Raw genomic sequence first — 17,072 nt, forward strand, 5'->3', positions numbered from 1 at the left:
TTAAAAAATTGAATTTTTTTTTCTTTTTTTATATAAAAACACTGATTCACGGGTAATCAAAATTTATTTAATCTATAAATACTGTAATAAATGACAAAATAATTACCTATTTTCAGTTTTATATATATAAATAATTATATTATTGCTGTAGTGTTTGTGTCCGATTTTAAAAGATTAATTTTCAATGTTAAAAGAACGATTTTAAGTGGAACAAAATTTATTTAAGAGAGTCGAATGGTCTTTGAAATTTTTTGTCAAGAAGAGACCTTTAATTATCACCCTATAAAAGCGGCACTGAACGTGAAAATGATAAACATTGATTTTAAAATACTTTTTTTTTCGAAAGACGGACACTTTTTACAAAAGCAGCTGAAGATCCTTATCTTATAAACTTTCTAAATCAAACTAAAATTACAAAACGAAAAGTAGGAAAGTAATATAATGACAGGTTCATTACCTCTCACCGCCGTCAGATGGCAAATGCATGCAGGGAGCACAAAGTCGCAGCTGTAATTACATTACTTTTCTACTTTTCGTTTTGTAATCGCGTTTTTTTTATGGATTCGTACAGTCTTTCGGATTTAGGAAATTTATAAGATAACGATTTTAACTGATTTTGTAAAAAATTTCCGTTTTAAAGACAAAAATATTTTAAAATCAATATTATTTCACGTTCAGAGCGATAATTAAAGCTCTCTTTTTGCCAAAGAATTTCAAATACCGTTCAACACTCTTAATGCATAAATATAAAAACGAAACAAGAAAATAACTTCTATGTTAATTTTATATCAACACAAATTTAAAACATCTATTATCTATACATATGGAGGATTCCATATGAAGTGATCAAGGTGAATAAAGTTTTTTCTCCTATCATGTGTTCAAGTAACTACAAATCTCTAATTTTCAAAGGTTAATCGTTTTAGTCCCACTTTTTCGTTTATATGTCCTTATAGGAAAAAACCTCAGCTTTCGTTTAAAAAAAAAATAAAAATTTTTTTGGTCAAAAATTTTTTTTTTCAAAAATGTATATTACCAATCAAAAGGGCATAAAAAAACCTATCAAAACTGATATTGGCAAAATTTTTTTATTCAATTGTGTGAGAGATAGAAATTATTAAAGTAAAGGGTATCCTAATCCTATCCTAGATCACTTCATATGGAATCCCCCATATATGTACATTAAATAAATACTGGTTCCCCATAAAACATTATTTTTATATTAAGGATTGATTTGCAATTTAATTAAATAAGTATTTTAAAATTGTAAGTTAATTAATTTAATTATTTAATAAAAAATAAAATAATTAAATTGAAAGATTAAAAATTTGCTGAAATGTACAATTAAAAAAAACTTACCATCAACATTATCATCTTCCTCATCTTCTTCCTCGTCATCTTCATCCTCACTATAATATTCGACTGTTACCGAAGTGCTGCTCATGTCGGTTTTCATTTGTTTCATTGATGAAGCTCGATCCGACATGAGCATCTTGCCTCTGTGGCCCAATGGTGCATGAACTAACGATCCTGAAGGGTCGACGACCATTTTTTTGTTCTTGATAAGAATACGATATCGAAGTTGCGAGGGAGATGGTAATTGAGGATCTTCACCAAAATCCGACTCGTATAGAAATTTATTGATGAGTTTCTCCCCAAATACTTGCTGAAAATAAAAAAAAAAAAAACACAATCATTATAAAAAAAAATTAATTATGTATATTTAAACCATTAAATTAAATTAATTAATTTTCTACTCTCATACACAATCAATTTTATATTTCAAGTTAATTTCCATTCACGTCAAAGTCATTAAACTTGTTAACTGTGTGTATACGAATATTTTTCAAAGTAAAAATACACAAAACATTTTATTCGCTCTTTCGGTTGGAGAAATTTAATTACTATTTTAAAAATATAAAATGAAACAAACATTAAAAAAAAAATTAAAAAAAAAGAAACAAGAACATAAAGTGAAATAGTTAACAAAGTTTAAGTATAAAATAAATATGAAAATATTATTTCTCTTTAAAATAAGTTATACAATTTCAATAATATAAAGAAAAATAATTAAGTGAATGGAAATAATTCTAAAATTTTATTGTTATTTTAATATTATTTCATGATAGTTTATATCATGAAATCTATATAACTGAATAATATGAGATCCCTAAAGCGGTTAATAGTCAGATATAATGTTTAAATGTGTCCATGAATGTGTAGAATTCATGCTCTAAGCTCTATATAACAAACATCAAGGCTATGGTATTAGTCGTAAAGACGCGATTTTGATATTGTATGTATATATATACCTATGAGGCAAAATTTCTGAAATGTCCGAACAAAAAATTAAAAGCTCTCGAATTTAATCCATACTTTTCTAAAATGTTGTCATTGTTGGTGAAAGTCTAAAAATCAATTATTATTGAATTTGATAAAATAGTTTCTGAATTACAACGTTTTTAATTTTTTGACTTTTAAAAAAACGAATTTTTTTCAATGTACAATATTTATAAGTAGAATGCATAAAAGTAAATATATATATAATGATTTTAAAGCTTTTTTGACGGGCTACACGATGGTGATAAAAAATTTTTTTTTTTAAATAAAATTTGACCTTGAAATTCAAGGTAAAAATGTTAATTTACGTATATCTCAAAATCGGATTTTTTTTTAATTTTTTTTAACTATCTCAATGGGATCTTTTAAAGTTTTTGAGATATTAATTAACTCCTTCGCAGTCGAGACCAAAATCTCATAAGTGGGCCCAAAATGTCAGTAAATTTTTGAATGACCAAAATTTGTGCAAATGTGTATACTATGGTATTTAAGGTCGCTGATTACGATTCCAAAGTCAGATTTTAAAAATTCAAAATGGCGGAGCCAATATGGCGGACGATTTTTCAAAAAATGGCAAAAATGATTTAAAAATTGTTACTCAGGGCTTTTGAGGGTCGCTGATTGCGAATCTGTAGTCAGATTTCAAAAATTTGAAATGGCGTTACCAATGTGGCAGATAATTTTCTAAAAATTTAAAAATTAATTAAAATTACTTAAAATCTGTTACTCAGGGGTTTTGAACGTCGCTGTTTACGATATTCAAGTCAGATTTTGAAAATTCAAAATAGCATAGTATGGGTGTATTTATTATTGTATCCATTTTGAATTTTGAAATTTTGTAATTCTGACATCAAATTTGGAATCAGCGACCTCAAAAACCCCCGAGTAACGAGTTTTAAGCGAATATGGTCAATTTTTAAAATTTTTGGTCGCCATATTGGATCCGCCATTTTGAATTTTGTAAATCTGACATCAAATTCGGAAGCAGCGACCCCGAAAACCCCCGAGTAACAAATTTTAGGCCAATTCCGTCTTATTATTGGGCTCAAAATTTATGTGCGTGTATACACATCATCGACACTTTGAGCCCACCTAATCCATGACATGTATACACGTCATCGACACCCAAGGGGTTAATTAATTAATGTTTTAAAAAAATGAAATATTTTACAAACAAATTAAGTTACCGTAATTCTGAAAATAGCAATTGAAAGTTAAGGTAATTCCGCATCCAACGAGCCCTATATGAAGTATTTTGGATACGTAGATTATTATTAAACAATTAGTTAATATTGCAATTGTTTATTAACAATCTGCTTATCCAAAATACTTCATATAGGGCTCGTTGGATGCGGAATTACCTTAACTTTCAATTGGTAAGTTCAGAATTATCATAACTTTATTTATTTGTAAAATATTTCATTTTTTATTGTTATTTAACTAAAACTGAACCAAAATACTTTGCCTCCTATATGTATTATTAATTTCAAAATTTGAAAGTTTCAAATGTCAAAATCATGTTCTATGTGTTATCATGTATCTATCATGTTCTATCTGTTTATTTTTTTTTAGATAATATTTTTACATGAATTTTTTAACAGCAGTAGTTAAAAATTTCACTCACGTATCACAAAAAAAAAGCTTTACATCTGGCTCAATTTTTTCTCTGGAACCATTCCAAAATATATTCTCAAGAGAGAAATATCTTTTCACCCCCTAAAGGAACCTGTTTTTTTTCGGAAATTTTCACTAAAATCGTGACAAAAATTTTTTTTACTCAATGATATTTCTCTCTTTAAAAAAAAAAATGTTTAACAAAAATTTTATAGTTTCTCTTAAAAATTTTTTCAATTAAATTTATTTAATCCCGTGCACTGCAATTTTCTCACTTTACTTCTATTTAAAATGGGGCATTGATCAGGGTCTCGACAGTTTTCCCCGTTTGAAAAAAAATGTAAATAAAAAGACTTTAATTTTTTTTTTTATTATAGCGATTTAACCAAAATTCCCGGGTGAATTCACAAATATTTCACTAGATTGAAAAAAAGGGCATTGGATTAGGGCCTCACCAGTTTTCCTAGTTTACAAAAAATTTAAGAGAAAGTACCGGTGAAATTTCAACTCATCGAAATTAATGTTGTTAAGTAAATTTTTTTTTCTGACATTATTTGGAATTTAAAATCATTGTGAATTATCAAAATTAAAAAAAAAATTTTTGACCATTTTAGAAATTTTATTTTTTGAAAATTAAAAATTTTTAAAAATTGTTCAGAATCATGAAAAAAAAAACCTAAAAAAAATTTCCGATAAAAAATAATAAAAATTGTGGAAGAAGTTGAATTTTTAAGGAATAATTGATAAAATTGAAACCAAACATAATTGGTTTGGTTTAGGGGCGACAAATTTAAAAAAAAATTTACAACCTGATAAATTATTTAAAAGGATTATAAACTATTATTAGGTATAAAATTATTTAAATAATGTTGTTATTTCATACAGAATGTAGTTCAATTTTAATAATAAAGAAAAAGTGTTAGATAAAAGATCTGTAAATCAACGCGTAGCTGTGAGATCAGAGTACATGGATTGCGTTCCAAGGGTCCTGGGTTCAATCCCCTATACATGCGAGATTTTTCAAAATTATTCTACTGCTTTATAATCTCATACAGAATATAAGATAAAAAAAAATTAGAAAAACTAATTTATTTAAAATAAAAATAATCTCACAAAAAAAGGGAAATTTAAATGAAAACAGATAAGGCCCTGGAAAATTTTTCCCTAAGCATGGTATTTAATCAATTTTTTTTTAACTTTCTATAATATTTACATGTTTTTTTAAATTATTTTTAAAGCTCTTGAAAAAAATAAAATATAGGAGATATTTTTATTGAAATAAAATAAAAAATATATATATATATATAAAACTATAGTTTTATCACTTTTAGTTTAGTATGAAAATCGAATTTTTGAAAAACATAATTTTCAAGAGAAAAATAAAATGAATAGTGTCACGTATATCTGTTCTATGCAGATTTCCACTCTCTCATCATATACACATAAAGTATAAAATAAAAATGCATAAAATAAAAAATTGTGAAATCTAACTTTAGTACGCTATAAAACTTTTGGTAAAAAAAACTTTTTTCATATAAATAATAATAAAACATATTAAAATCCAAACTCATCAATTTTTTTATAATAGAAATTCATTATTTTTCAAGTACAATTGATTAAAATATTTCAACTTTTTATATGAAAAAATCGAATGCAATTAAATTTTTTTTTTAAAAAAGATTTTACGCCAAGTTGAACGTAAATTTGATAAATTGATCAAAAGAAACTTTTGTTAAAATTCTGGCATAAACCATTAGAAATGAATGTGATTTCTTTTTTTCAGCAATAAAAGAAAAAAAAATCCTTTAAAAGAGAACTTTAACAATTTATTACTTTTTTTTAGAGATAAAATATAATAGATTTAAAAAATCTAGACGATTTCTATTTATAACAAAGTTTTACCATTCTTACACTGAAAAAAAAAAAATTATTTAATTCAAATAATCGGTTACTTGAATATTATCAAATAAATATTTATTTTTAACAAATAATTATTATTTTAGTCAATTAAATGGTATTTGTTTTAAATACAGAAATTATTACTTCAAATATAATTCAAGAAGTTCATTCAATTCAATTTATTTTCTTCAACGTTTCGAAATCGAAATAATTTCCTCTTCAGGGAGTCTATCAATATATAAAAAATTATAATATATAAATCTAATCGAGAGAATGATAAAAATAAAAACAATAAAAATAAAAAAAAAATCTTACCAAAAAATAAGAATAAATGACATCAAAAATTATGTCCCTACTTGGGGTCAAACCTTGTTAATAATTTTCAACAATTCTAATTTACTAAAATTTTAATTCAAAATCTCCTGAAATTCAATTATTATTAAAAATTTTGAGTCAAATTTTTTGTTGAAATAATTACTTCTAATAACTTTAATCAAAATCTTGTCATTTCAATTATTTAAAACATTTTTCAATTCAAAATACTCTAAAATTCAATTATTGTCTAAATTTCGGTTAAATTAGAATTATTTAAAAAAAACAGTCGGGTAAAGAGAAATTTTGTAAAATAAAAATTATGTCAAAAAAAATTTGATAAAATAAAAATTCTGTTAAAAAAAATTGATAAATTAAAAATTCTATTAAGTAAAAGGTCGTTTAAAAAGAAATTATGTTAAATGATATTTTGAAAAATAAAAATTTGTGTAAAAAATAATTATATATAAAGCAGTAGTTCACGCGGCCAATAATAATAAATCATCAACTTGTCGAGCTTTTAGAAATAAAAAATTCGCTAAAATTTAAAATTCTTGAATTCTATCATTTTTAAAATTATTTTTTGTAAAAAGTAGGTAGCATTTAGTGGCTTTTGGCCAAAATTAGTAGTAAAAAAGTAGCCTTGTCGAAAAAAAGTATCAAAAAAGTAAAAAAAAAAAAAAGTGTGTCACTTCGAAGTCTGAAATCATTTCAATTTCGAAACGTCGAAGAAAATAAAATGAATTAAATGACCTTCTTGTCCGAATGTTATCGTTATTATATAACCTAGCTAATTAAAATATAGCTTGGACGTAAAAGATTGATTAATATATTTGGTTCAAGTAAATATTTATTTGATAATAATCAAATAACTCAAATAACCGATTATTTTGAATCAAATAAATTTTTTTCATTATTCTATAAATTTCATCATTCTAAAGAAAAAAAAACTGTTAATAGGGTCAGAATTTCTCAAACGGATCACCTAAAATTCAGAAATTTTTTTTTTTTAATCAAAAATCATTTCTTTTGACTTCTTACATGGTAAAAATAAGTCCCTGAAATTTTTAGGTCAAAAAAAAATTTTTTGTTAAAGTTATAAACAATTGAAATTTTTTACGGTCTTATTTTAAAAAAATTTTTTCTCGAGTTCCTGTTCACCAATTAAAAAAAAGGGTTTTTATCGTCTTAAAATGTAGTTTCTAAATATAATTTTTATTTTGAAAAAATTTCATATTTAACAGATTTTTATATTATTTATTTATAAAATGTTATTAAAAAATAGTGTTCTTGACGTCCTACAGAAAATTAAAATTTTTTTTTTGAATTCCCCACACAATTTTGTGTAAGAAACCGTTGAGAAAAAAATGAGACTAATAAAAAATTTCTGACTTTTAGGTGATCCGTTTGAGAAATTCTGACCCAATAATTAATTTTTTCTTTGACAATTCGATTTTCCATTATAGTTTTTTTGAAAGAGAATAAAAATTGACATTAAAGAAAGAACAGACGAATATATATATGTATGTAGACGTATAAGTTATATAGAAAATAAAAATGATAAAGATGATCAATAAAATTATTTACACATACTTGAAATACTTGAGCCATCCGAGCTTGCTGGCTTTGAGAGCAGTGATTTTCAATGGAGAGAATCACAGGGTAGGGTGAGCTAACAAAGGCACTCCTATCTATCGCTTCCACTACTGAACGAAAAGGAATTTTTGTAGTAAAGGTATGACCATGATAAATGAGTGGAGAACCGTCGTCTCCATCCCAGCAGTCCAATTCCACGCACCGACATCCGGTCTGCAGAACCTACGAATAGTAATTGCTTTTAGATATATGTGAATCATTTCAAAAACCTTTGGAAAAAATTTTTCACATTTTTTCGCATTTTTCTCTTAATCTTTTTTTTTTCTATTTTGAAATCGACGTCTCAATTTATAAATGATTATTGAAATAAGATTCTTCTTGTCTCAAATATACCTATTTAATAGGAATTTGAAGTGATATTTCGATAGTAAATGATCAATTTTTAGGGTTTCGTGGACCAAGTCCGAACTTTTGGTTTTTGTCCAGCGTACATTGTTCAGGAAAAGTAGATTCAATGTAGGTTTAAAATAGGTTCAATGAAGTTTTAAAGTAGAGTGAAAATAGGTTCATGTAGGTTTAAAGTAGTTTCAATGTAGGAGTAATAAGGGCTCAATTTAATTCAAAATAGATTCAACAAATATTCATCCAGAAAAATGTTTCTTTAAAGCAAATAAGTGTTTCTATGAATTAAAAAAGTATTTCTTTGATATAGTCAAAGAAAAGTTTTTTTTTTAATTTTAAAGAAAATTTATTTGATTTAAAAAAATTGTTTAATTTACAGGAATACTTTTTCAATATCAAAGTTTAATTTATAGAATATGAAAATTTCCTTTCAATCAAATAATTTTTCTTTAAAATTGAAGAAAATATTTTTCTCGGTATTAACCCCTTCGCAGTCGAGTAGACAAATCATTTGTGGGCTCAAAACGGTCAAAAAAAAAGTTTCTAAAAAAATTTTATATCATCATATTAAAGGTTTTTGGGGTCGCTGAATCCAAATTCGAGGTCAGATTTAAAAAATTCAAAATGGCGAACCCAATATGGCGGAAAAATTTAAATTGATTCGATTCGTTCAAAATTCGGTACTTAGGGGAGTTTTTTGGGTCGCTGAATCTAAATCTGACCTCAAATTTGGATTCAGCGACCCCAAAAACCCCCGAGTACCGAATTTTGAACGAATCAAATCAATTAAAAAATTTTTCTGCCATATTGGGTGCGCCATTTTGAATTTTTTTAATCTGACATCAAATTTTGATTCAGCAACTCCAAAAACCCTCGAGTACCGAATTTTGAACAAATCGAATAAATTTTTAATTTTTCCGCCATATTGGGTCCGACATTTTGAATTTTTTAAATCTGATCTCAAATTTGGATTTAGCGATCCCAAAAATCCTAAAGGAACCATTTTTATGAAAATCAATTTAGGGTTCAAGAAGGTTCAATGTAAGTTTTATTTAGTTTTAAAGTAGATTTAAGATAGGCTTCATATAGGTTCAAAATAGATTCAAAGAAGGTTCAAAATAGATTCAAAGAAGGTTCAAAATAGATTCAAAGAAGGTTCAAAGAAGATCCAATATCTATTTAATGTAGTTTCGAAGTAAGCTCAAAGAAGGATCAATGTAGGATTAACGCAAGGTTTAAAGTTTAAAGGTTTAAAGCAGGTTAAATGTAGGCTCTATATATAGATTTTAAATAAAATCAATGTAGATGCAATATAGGGTCAACGTAGGTTAAGCAGGGTCAGTGTAAATGAAATATATGTTCAATATAGTTTTAAAGTAGGGTCAAAGTAGATTCAGTGTAGATCAAATTTATGTTCAATGTAATTCAAAGTAGGTCAAAAAAAATGTACAATGTTGTATCAATAAAGATTTCAAAAATGTTCAATGCACTTTTAATTTTAAAGTAAACTAAGTTTAATTTAGTCTCCGTGTAGTTTTAAAGTAGTTGCAATGTAGGGTCAATATAGGTGTAAAGTAGGTTCAAAATAGATTCAATTTAGTTTTAATGTAGGGTTAAAGTAGGTTTAATGTAGATCTAAGATAGGATCAACGTAAATTAAAAGTAGCTTCAATGTAGAGTTAAAATAGTTTAAATGTAGATGCAATATAGGGTAAATGTAGCTTAAAAGTCGTTTCAACAAAGGTCCAATGTAGGTTTAATGGAGCTTTGGGTAGGTGCAATGTAGTTTAATGTAGAGTTAAAGTAGGTTTAATGTAGTTCTAAGATATTATCAACGTAGGTTACAAGTAGATTCAATGTAGAGTAAAAGTAGTTTAAATGTAGATGCAATATAGAGTCAATGTAGGTTAAAAGTATTTTAAATGAAGGACCAATGTAGGATCAATTGAGATCTAGGTAAATGTAATGTAGGGTTAAAGTAGGTTCAATGTAGAGTTAAAGTAGGTTCAATGTAGGTACAATATAGGGTCGACGTACGATAAAAATAGCTTCAATTCAATATAGAGTTAAAGCAGTTTAAAAATAGATGCAATATATGGTAAATTTAGGTTAAAAATAGTTTTAATAAAGGTCTAATGTACGTTCAATGTTTTTCTGGGTAGGTGCAATGTAGTTTTAACGTATGGTTAAAGTAGGTCTAATGTAGATCTAAGATAGGATCAACGTAGGTTACAAGTATCTTAAATGTAGAGTTAAAGTAGTTTAAATGTAGATGCAATATAGGGTCAATGTAGGTTAAAAGTAGTTTCAACAAAGGTCCAATGTAAGTTTAATGGAGATTTGGGTAGGTGCAATGTAGTTTTAATATAGGGTTAAAGTAGGTTTAATGTAGTTCTAAGATATTATCAACGTAGGTTACAAGTAGATTTAATGTAGAGTAAAGTAGTTTAAATGTAGATGCAATATAGAGTCAATGTAGGTTAAAAGTATTTTCAATGAAGGACCAATGTAGGTTCAATTGAGATCTAGGTAAATGTAATGTAGGGATAATGTAGGTTCAATGTAGGGTTAAAGTAGGTTTAATGTAAATCTAAGATAGGATCAATGTAAATTAAAATTAACTTCAATGTAGAGTTAAAGTAGCTTAAATGTAGATGCAATATAGGGTCAATGTAGCTTAAAAGTAGTTTTAATAAAGGTCTAATATAGGTTCAATGTAGGTCTGGGTAGGTGCAATGTAGTTTTAATGTATGGTTAAAGTAGGTATAATGTAGATCTAAAATAGGATCAACGTAGGTTACAAGTATCTTTAATGTAGAGTAAAAGTAGTTTAAATGTAGATGCAATATAGGGTCAATGTAGGTTAAAAGTAGTTTCATTAAAGGACCAATATAGGTTTAATTGAGATCTATGTAAATGTAATGTAGGGTTAAAGTAGGTTCAATGTAGATTTAATGAAGTTTAAAAGTAGGTTCATTATAGGTTGAAATTAGGATTATGTTAAATTTAAAGTAGATTCATTGTAGGTCGAAATTAGTATTATTTTAATTCTATGTCCTATGTAGATTCAAAGTAGAATTATCGTTAATTATGAATTTCAAAGTAAGTTATTTTAAATACATTAATAATATGTATGTCAACGAAAGATTGTGGAATATTCTTATTCCCCTATTTTTAATCACATTTCTAATTTATTTTTAATATTCACACCTTTCTATTGCAACAAAAAGAAAAATTCGTAATTAAAATATATTTTTATTTTAATCTTAGTAAATTAAGTTTATTTAAAATAATTCATTAGTAACTTTGATCCCAGTAAACCTTAGAGATAGTTTTTAAATTAATTTTATATTCGCAGCTCGTTTTCAAAGAGAATAATTGCGTGGGTAATCTGGAAGAACCCTTTTTTATATAATTGAAAATTAACAAGTTTAGATAAACTGAATCATATTTAAGTACATAATTCTGATTCTATTAATTTAAATTAAATATTTATCTCTTAGATTTAAAATTTAATTTAACAACTTTGTTTGATTATACATATAATTATTATTGATTTTCAATTAAAAAAAAAATAAATGATAGGATTAATAAAAAATTGAATACAAAAAATTAGAGTTAATTAAATTTTGAAAGTATAAAAAAATTAGGGTCAATAACATTTCAGAAATATAAAAAGTATATGGCTAATAAAATTTCGGTGACATAAAAATTATGGGTAATAAAATTTTGATAACATGAAAATTTAAGTGTAGTGGTCGTTTGCAAACACAGAAATTAGACAAATATAAATTGCTAAATAAAAATTAATATATACAAGTTATTTTAAATTCAGATTAAACTCTTTAGATTACTCTTTTTTTAAAAATGTAATAACAAAAAAAAAACATATTTTATAGGAAAAAAAGCTTAGCTTTTAAAGTAAAGTATTTTTATAAAAATTAAATGACACAAAAGTTATTATCACCATCTAAATGTACGTTAATGAAAAAAAAAAAAAAATATTTAAAAAAATTACCTAAAAAAATTGCAGTAGAATTTTTCTAAAAGTGAACCAAAAAAAAAAGAATTTCGAAAAAGTGAATGTTCATCTAATATGAGAAAATTAAACTATAAACTTGATGTAGCTCTTTTTGTACACTTTATACAATTTAAAAGTTTTTTATATACCTATTTACTAAACCAAATAAAAATTTGCGACAATTTTTTTTAGTCGCCTACGCAAAATCCCACGAGAAATTTAATAATTTTTTTTTTTGCGACGCAATAAAGCTTCTATGTCAACTTGAAATCTCTTCTATACTATACTTGAATTTAACTTTGCTTTTGTGATTTTTAATTAATTTTCTGACATAAAAACACAAAGTATGTTTTGTTAAATAAAAAAATATTGATATAAAATTAAAGAAATATTACATAACATTGAGTGGATTTTATATTCTAAAATGGCTAATAAAATGGTTCAATAATTTTAGTATAAAATCTAAATGACTTTTTCACACCACTCTGGAAGTGTTATTTCTTCATTACAAAACAGTTATTGTGAGAAATTTTAGAGAACTGTCGTTTTTCTTATTTTTATTTATTTTATTTCTTATTAAATATAAATCTCAACATCTTTTATTTTTTTAAAAATGTTTGTTGCTTTTGCAAATCAAATTAGAGGAATCTTTCCAATAATTATTTGCTTTGTTAGCTTTCTTTATTAACTTTTCAAAATTTTTCTACTTGTTAAGAATTGATTGTTTATTGCTTCGAAAAATGTGGTACTAAAAAGAAATAATATTAAATAAAAATGAATTTTAATATAAAATTTTAATGTAAAGGGTAGTCACCATCTTTATTTTCATCCATTTAAATTTAAATTATTAAACGAGGTTACATATTTTTTCTTGCATCATTTGGGTTCTAAAAAAAAATATAAGGTTGTCAAAAAACAAAAAATTTTAATTTTTGACCATTTTAGAATTTTTTTTTTAAATTAAAATTTTTGAAAATCCATGCGAGAGATTCTAAAGAATCATTAAAAAAGCGTGAAAAAAAATAGTCAAAATTGTGAAAGTAGATAAATATTTAAAATATTAATTGTTTTAAGTAATTTCTAAAATGGTCAAAAATTAAAATTTTATTTTTTTTAGCATCCTGTATGTTATTAGGACCCAAATGATGCGTCCGAAAAATTTAAAAATTGACCAGATTTACATGAAAATGGTTCCTTTAGAGTTTTTGGGGTCGCTGAATTCAAATTTGAGGTCAGATTTAAAAAATTCAAAATGGCGAACCCAATATGGCGGAAAAATTTTAAATTGATTCGATTCGTTCAAAATTCGGTACTTGGGGGTTTTTGGGGTCGCTAAATCAAATTTTATGTAGTTTTTGAAAAATTCGAAATGTCTGATCCATTTTGAATTTTTTAAATTTGCCCTCAAATTTGTATCTAGCGACCCAAAAACCCCCGAGTACCAAATTTCGAATGAATCGAATCAATTTTAAAATTTTTTGCCAAATAAGGTCCGCCGTTTTGAATTTGACCTCAAATTTGAATTCAGGGACCACAAACCCCATCATACATTTCGAATATTTTAATAACTACATCAAATTTGGATCTAGCGACCCCAAAAACCCCCAAGTACCGAATTTTGAACAAATCGAATCAATTTTAAAATTTTCCGCCATATTGGGTCCGCCATGTTGAATTTTTTAAATCTGACCCCAAATTTGGATTCAGCGATCTTTAAAGCTTTTAATACGATGATATGATATATTTTTTTGGAACTTTTTTTTTGAACCGTTTTGGGCCCACAAACGACTGCAAAGGGGTTAAAAAAAATATTTTTTTGACCTGGGGTGCAAAACATAAAAATCACCCTTTTAATTTTATTTATAAACTTTAAAATTGTTTTAATGAAAAAACTCACCTGTGAATATAATTGAACAGAAGATTCGCCTTTAAGTTGATGGCCTGTTAAATATGTGTTGTGCGAACTTGCTATATAATACTGAGAAAGAGGTTGTTGCATTTCAGTTTCCGAGGGCGTCGCATACTCGTTGGGGAAGGCGTAATTGTCTTTGTCCATCATGTACCGAGCGAAACCTTCGAAAGATAAACACCACTGTGTGCGAAGGACCGGGTCTGGTTCGTGCCTCTGAAATGAGAACACAATACTGATTAACTTCTCAATCCCACGGAGAATGTCTTGAGTTAACAATGATTAATTCGTCCTCAACAGAAATGTCGCGTAAATAAAATAAAACTTTATAAACTTGTTTATAACTTATATATCCATTAATATTGCTAAATCACGTAAAAAAAAAAGTTTTTATATTTAAATATAAACAATTGCAGTTTAAGGCTATTTGTGGTCAAATAACAAAAAAAAAATTTTTTTAAAGTAAAGGACCCCGCACTTTTTACATTGAAAATGGCTTTCAGCCAAATCTTTTGAAACTCTATAGTTTTGTAGTTTAAGGCTTCCTGAACAAAAAATCCTTATGCTAAAATTCAATCCTATAAGTAGTTGTTTAGCTACAGCACTTTAAAGTTAAAAAATAATAACGTAAAAATAATGTATTTATGAATGTTTTCTTTTTCACAAATGAATCAAAATCGCTCAAAATCTGTTAATTGGGGGTTTTCGAGGTCGCTGAGTACGAATCTATGCTCAGAATTTTAGAATTCAAAATGGCGGATCCAATATGGCGGACGTAGATTCGTACTCAGCGACCCCAAAAACCCCCGAGTAATGATTTTGAAGTGAATTCAAGTGATTTTTCGAAAGCGCGTCCGCCATATTGGATCCGCCATTTTGAATTCCGAAATTCTGAGCACAGATTCGTACTCAGCGACCCCGAAAACCTCCGAGTAATGATTTTGAGCGATTTTGATTCATTTGTGAAAAAGAAAACATTTATAAATACCCGTGTGGAAAAGTGATGTGGGCCCCCAGCGGGGGCCCTTATGGATCGCCCTCATGCCATGAGGGCCGCATATGGATGATTCATAGGGGCCCCTCATGGAAACGACATGCTCATCGATGAGGGCGCCCGCATGGGCGATCCATGAGGGTGCCCCTACGGGCGCCCTTATGGGCCCTCACGTTTGCCCTCATCTTGCCCTCAAGTTTGCCATAATGTTTTTTAATCAATAATATTAATAATAAAAGTTAATTAATAATAAATAAGCTTAAGTTATGAATAAATAACATATTTATTTAATAATTATTCAATTTTAAATTAAATTCTTACTCAAATTGAATTTATTAATTAACGTTCTAATTAATTAACTGTCGGATATAATTAAAAGTAATAATAAATTAATTAATTAAAAAATTAAAAAATATGTAATTTATGCATACTATTAACGGATATTTTCATTTTTCAATTAATTCATACATAGAATTAATGATTAAACGCAAACCTGAGAAATAAATAAATCTAACGCATGGGGGGAATCGAACCTACGACCTACGGACTATGAGTCTAACGCTTTACCAACTACGCTACGCACGCTACTTCAAAACGAATGCTAACTTCTTGATGCTATTTAAACTTCAAAAATACCTAACAAAGAAAAGTGCTTAACATCATTTAGTTAAAGTTAAGATATTAAATTATATTTTCCAATCAAATGCAATTTATAAAATATAATTAATTATATGCTTTATGATTATTATCATGAATCATCTCAGGTGAATTTTCAAAAAAAGTGTAAATATATTTTTATTAAAAACGCGTTTTTCGTTGTTTTGAATCATTGAAAACATTCATTTTTTGTTGATAAAAAAATATTTGATTTTTGGACTTAGAAAATTTTGCTAATCGATCATGAGGGCGATCCATGCGGGCCCCTACGGTGGCCCTCATGGATTCGCCATATGGATCAGCCCTCATGGGCCCCCGCCGGGGGCCCCGAACTCTTGAGGGCAAGATCGTGGCTTTTTCCACACGGGTACATTATTTTTTAACTTTAAAGTGCTGTAGCTAAAAAACTACTCATAGGATTGAATTTTGGCATAAGAATTTTTTGTTCAGGAAGCCTTAAACTACAAAACTACAGAGTTTCAAAAGATTTGGCTGAAAGCCATTTTCAATGTAAAAAGTGCGGGGTCCTTTGCTTTTGATTTATTTCGATTAAAGTTTTTTTTTTCAAAAAAGTTGTTTTTCGATAAAATTTTCTTATCTTTTTTAAAAATTTTTATAAAAAAAAAAAATACAATGTACGGTCATTTTTGATCACAAATTAATCGAATTTTTTACCGTTAATATTAATTTTTTTGCAATTAACTTTATCATTTTTCGAAACTATAAACAAATAAACTTTACGGCTATTTGAGGTCAAAAAAATTTTTTTTTTTTAAATTTACTTTGGATTTTTGTGCGCGAATTTCCTTTTCATTAAACAATTATTTTGCGATAAATTTACTTAGATTTTTAAACAATTTATATAAACAAATACTCTGTACTGCAATTTTTGATTAAAAATTAATCGAATTTAAGAAGAAGGAAAATTTTCAATTTGTTTACAATTTATTTAGTTCTGAGTTAGAGGAAAGAAGAATTTTTGAATTTGATTTATAATTGTGGTCTAAAAGTTAATTTTTGTTAAAATATTAAATTAAAATATTCCAAAAGAAAAATAATGAGAAAAAGGGACATAAAAACAATAGAGTCGACTGGAAGTCTAGTCATAATAAACCATTTATGACATCCTATTGTATTAGTTGCCCTTCTGTACCTGAATATTAAAATTATAATATAGTAATATTACTTGAAGTATTGTTTATGTTTCGTTACGTCCTTCCGCCGTCAGATGGCAGAAGCAATCAGGGAGCACAAAATCGCAGCTATTATTATATTACAAACAGCAATTTTAATATTAAAAATTAATGAATTAGTAATTACATTAAACA

At 26.6% G+C, this 17,072-nt stretch overlaps 2 protein-coding genes across 6 annotated transcripts in view; one reads left to right on the top strand and one right to left on the bottom strand.

Moving 5' to 3' along the window:
• Positions 1-17,072, top strand: part of LOC127288326 (uncharacterized) — a 278,443-nt gene that overhangs the window by 213,682 nt on the left and 47,689 nt on the right. The window lies entirely within an intron of this gene.
• LOC127288304 (1-phosphatidylinositol 4,5-bisphosphate phosphodiesterase epsilon-1-like) overlaps positions 1-17,072 on the bottom strand; it is a 212,058-nt gene that overhangs the window by 15,594 nt on the left and 179,392 nt on the right. For all 4 annotated transcript variants that reach the window (XR_007844014.1, XR_007844015.1, XM_051315690.1 and 1 more), the window contains exons 12-14: positions 14,082-14,309; positions 7,759-7,983; positions 1,360-1,666 (exon numbers count right to left, since the gene is read on the bottom strand). Coding sequence is in view for 2 of the 4 variants with exons in the window: in XM_051315690.1 (XP_051171647.1) it covers positions 1,360-1,666; positions 7,759-7,983; positions 14,082-14,309 (760 nt within the window). In the remaining 2 variants the exon portion in view is untranslated. The remainder of the gene's footprint in view (positions 1-1,359; positions 1,667-7,758; positions 7,984-14,081; positions 14,310-17,072) is intronic.

The sequence above is a fragment of the Leptopilina boulardi genome, unplaced genomic scaffold (genome assembly GCF_019393585.1).
Source record: "Leptopilina boulardi isolate dan_hultmark-lab unplaced genomic scaffold, ZJU_Lbou_2.1 LbouV2_384, whole genome shotgun sequence".
Classification (NCBI taxonomy): Eukaryota; Metazoa; Arthropoda; class Insecta; order Hymenoptera; family Figitidae; genus Leptopilina; species Leptopilina boulardi.